This window comes from Sander lucioperca, chromosome 1 (assembly GCF_008315115.2).
Source record: "Sander lucioperca isolate FBNREF2018 chromosome 1, SLUC_FBN_1.2, whole genome shotgun sequence".
Taxonomy (NCBI): domain Eukaryota; kingdom Metazoa; phylum Chordata; class Actinopteri; order Perciformes; family Percidae; genus Sander; species Sander lucioperca.
The window spans coordinates 5,808,133-5,810,632 of NC_050173.1; the positions used below are offsets into that span (position 1 = coordinate 5,808,133).

Genomic DNA, 2,500 nt, shown 5'->3' on the forward strand with positions numbered 1-2,500 from the left:
CAAATGGTATTGTGAACCTAAATTGATATGCGGGCCGAATCAAAATCTGGGAGGGCCCTGGTTTGGTCCTCGGGCCTCGGGTTTGACACGCGCTCTAGCAGGACGTCCAGGTATAAAGACTGAACGTATGAATATTAAGAGCAAGAGCTACCTTTAAAAAAACCTAATATGCAATCAGAGGGAAACCTGAGAGGATCATCTATGAGTCACTTAAGGTCACGTTTAAGATCTCTACGCTGCTTATTGACTCCTTATAGTTCTCACAATAAGCTACGGTAGTCTTATACTGTACGGAACAGCTTCTGTGGGAACCTGTAATAGAGACACAGCGCATTTAAGTCCCGCCCCCTCCCCGTCTATTCCGTCTGTTTGCAAACAACAAACACCAGTCCTTCCAGAAAAATGCTTTTCTGTGATTGTTTTGGGCTAAAATCCTTGATTATGCGGCACGTTTTCTTAAAAAATGTTTATGCAATTTTAATGGCAGCATTTTCCAGCTTTCTGCTAAGATATATGTATCTTTTTTGCAAAGAAAATGCGGGGATTATGAAATCATGCAAGCCCTGCATATTTTGCGCGGAAATCGGCAATTTATGCGGCGTATTTGTGTCTCTGTCTGTGTGTGTGTTTCTCCTTGTGTTTGTGTTTGTGTGTCTGTCTCTCTCTGTGTGTGTGTCTATGCGTGTGTGTGTGTGTGTGTGTGTGTGTGTGTCTGTGTGTCTCTGTGTGTGTGTGTGTGTCTCTCTGTGTGTGTGTCAGTATGTGTCTCTGTGTGTTTGTGTGTCTGTGTGTGTGTGTCTATGTGTGTGTGTGTGTGTGTGTCTGTGTCTCTGTGTGTGTGTGTGTGTCTCTGTGTGTGTGTCTGTGTCTTTGTGTTGTGTGTGTCTCTGTGTGTGTGTGTATGTCTGTGTGTGTGTGTGTGTGTGTGTGTGTGTGTGTGTGTGTGTGTGTGCCAACGAACTCTGACCCGTGAATTCCAGCGGTTGGTACACACATTTCCCCCCAAAAATGGTTTCTGTTACTTGAAGTAGTTCTGATCTCGCTGATGTTTGAAGTGTGGGTTCTACGAGTCATGTGATGCTACATGGCGCAGCGACGCTGGCTCTGCTGAATAGTCTCGGTAAGGAACTTGTTTCGGTGGAACAGTTGCACCCCGAGAAAAAGAAAATGGCTCGTACAATATTAAATGAAGTTAACTGTTGACACCTCATTAGCTCTCAACAGTGTATCTCCGTGTGTACTGCATCCACAGCAATCCCACCAATCGGTCCCAAAACGTCCCAGTTAGAGAGGAAATGACCTAAACATAATCTTTGTAAAATCTTTACAATCATTCCCTGAAAGAACCGAGCAGGTCTGCCTTGTTGCACCGTTTAAATGTTCTTCAGAACTTGACATTTTCAGCGTGTAGCTCGCTAGCTCGGAGTTTGATGTTGTTTCCCGAAGGGATTTTGAGAACAGCAACACAGAGAAAGGGAGGAGAGGGGCCAAGCCTGACATCAGTAACAGGCTTTATCCTGGACATGTATATCCGTTGATCCGGACTATGTAAAAAAAAAAAAAATCATCTTTAAAATTAAGCTAACGATAACGATTGACGGCCGCATACACTTTAGCTAAAAGGCTAGCCTCCTCAGCCGATGATGATCCATTTCTGGGTCATCTGGGGGTCCAGAATCAGTTGGAAGGACCTCATTGTTCAGCTTTAAAAACGGCTCAGCTGCATCCTAGCATGATAACAGTTACCGGTGGAGTCTCAGTTGCACTGTGACATATTCAGCCTTGTGGTTTTCTGACTTGATAAAGACAGGATCCGACGTGGAGCCCTGGAACGGGAACCCAGAGCTTGCAGAGCTGTGACGATGTAGCCCAGTTTGAGTTTAAAGTCCCTCGTTACGGAGCGGGAAACCAGCACGACTACCGGCACGTTACCGTGTGAATTAAAATAAGTCTGGTTTCTATGTACATAGACGCAGGGATCTTTGTGATCATCTGGGAGCGATCTCCTGCATCATGGCGGGCAGGTGGATGCTCGGACACGAGTCTCTGTGTCTTAGTTTGAACATCAGCTGCTCTTTTTCCTGAGAAAGATGCTGGTTTATCACCGCCTGCCTCTCCAGCGCCCCCTTCAGGTCCTGCTGCTCCTTGGATAATTGCCTGGAACACAGAGAGAGAGAACGGATTTAAAGACCAAAGGGAAAGCATGTAAACTAGAGCTGGGCAATACATCAATATTATATCGATATCGTGATATGAGACTAGATATTGTCTTAGATTCTGGATATCGTAATATGTAGAGATGCACCGATAGAGCGGCCGGTGACCAGAATTGGCCGGTTTTCACGTGCTCAGCCATGACCGGCGACCAGCAGGTCAGTCTGACATATGGTGATTTCATGACGGTCAACGCTCCAATTAACTGACAACATAAGTTATACCAGTTACAGTTCTCAAGGACGCACGCACACACGGACGCCACAGCACGGACGCCACAGCACGC

General features: G+C 46.0%; 1 protein-coding gene across 4 annotated transcripts in view; it reads right to left on the reverse strand.

The window, feature by feature from the left end:
* Window positions 1-1,463: 1,463 nt before the first annotated feature.
* The window catches only part of ccdc69 (coiled-coil domain containing 69), a 46,457-nt gene continuing 45,420 nt past the window's right edge, over window positions 1,464-2,500 (reverse strand). For 2 of the 4 annotated variants that reach the window (XM_036006591.1, XM_036006587.1), the window contains exon 9: window positions 1,466-2,157. In XM_036006591.1, coding sequence (XP_035862484.1) covers window positions 1,989-2,157 — 169 coding nt within the window. In that variant the 3' untranslated portion in view covers window positions 1,466-1,988. Of the gene's footprint in view, window positions 2,158-2,500 lie in introns of all 4 variants that reach the window. The other 2 variants (XM_036006598.1, XM_036006594.1) reach the window with 2 other exon arrangements.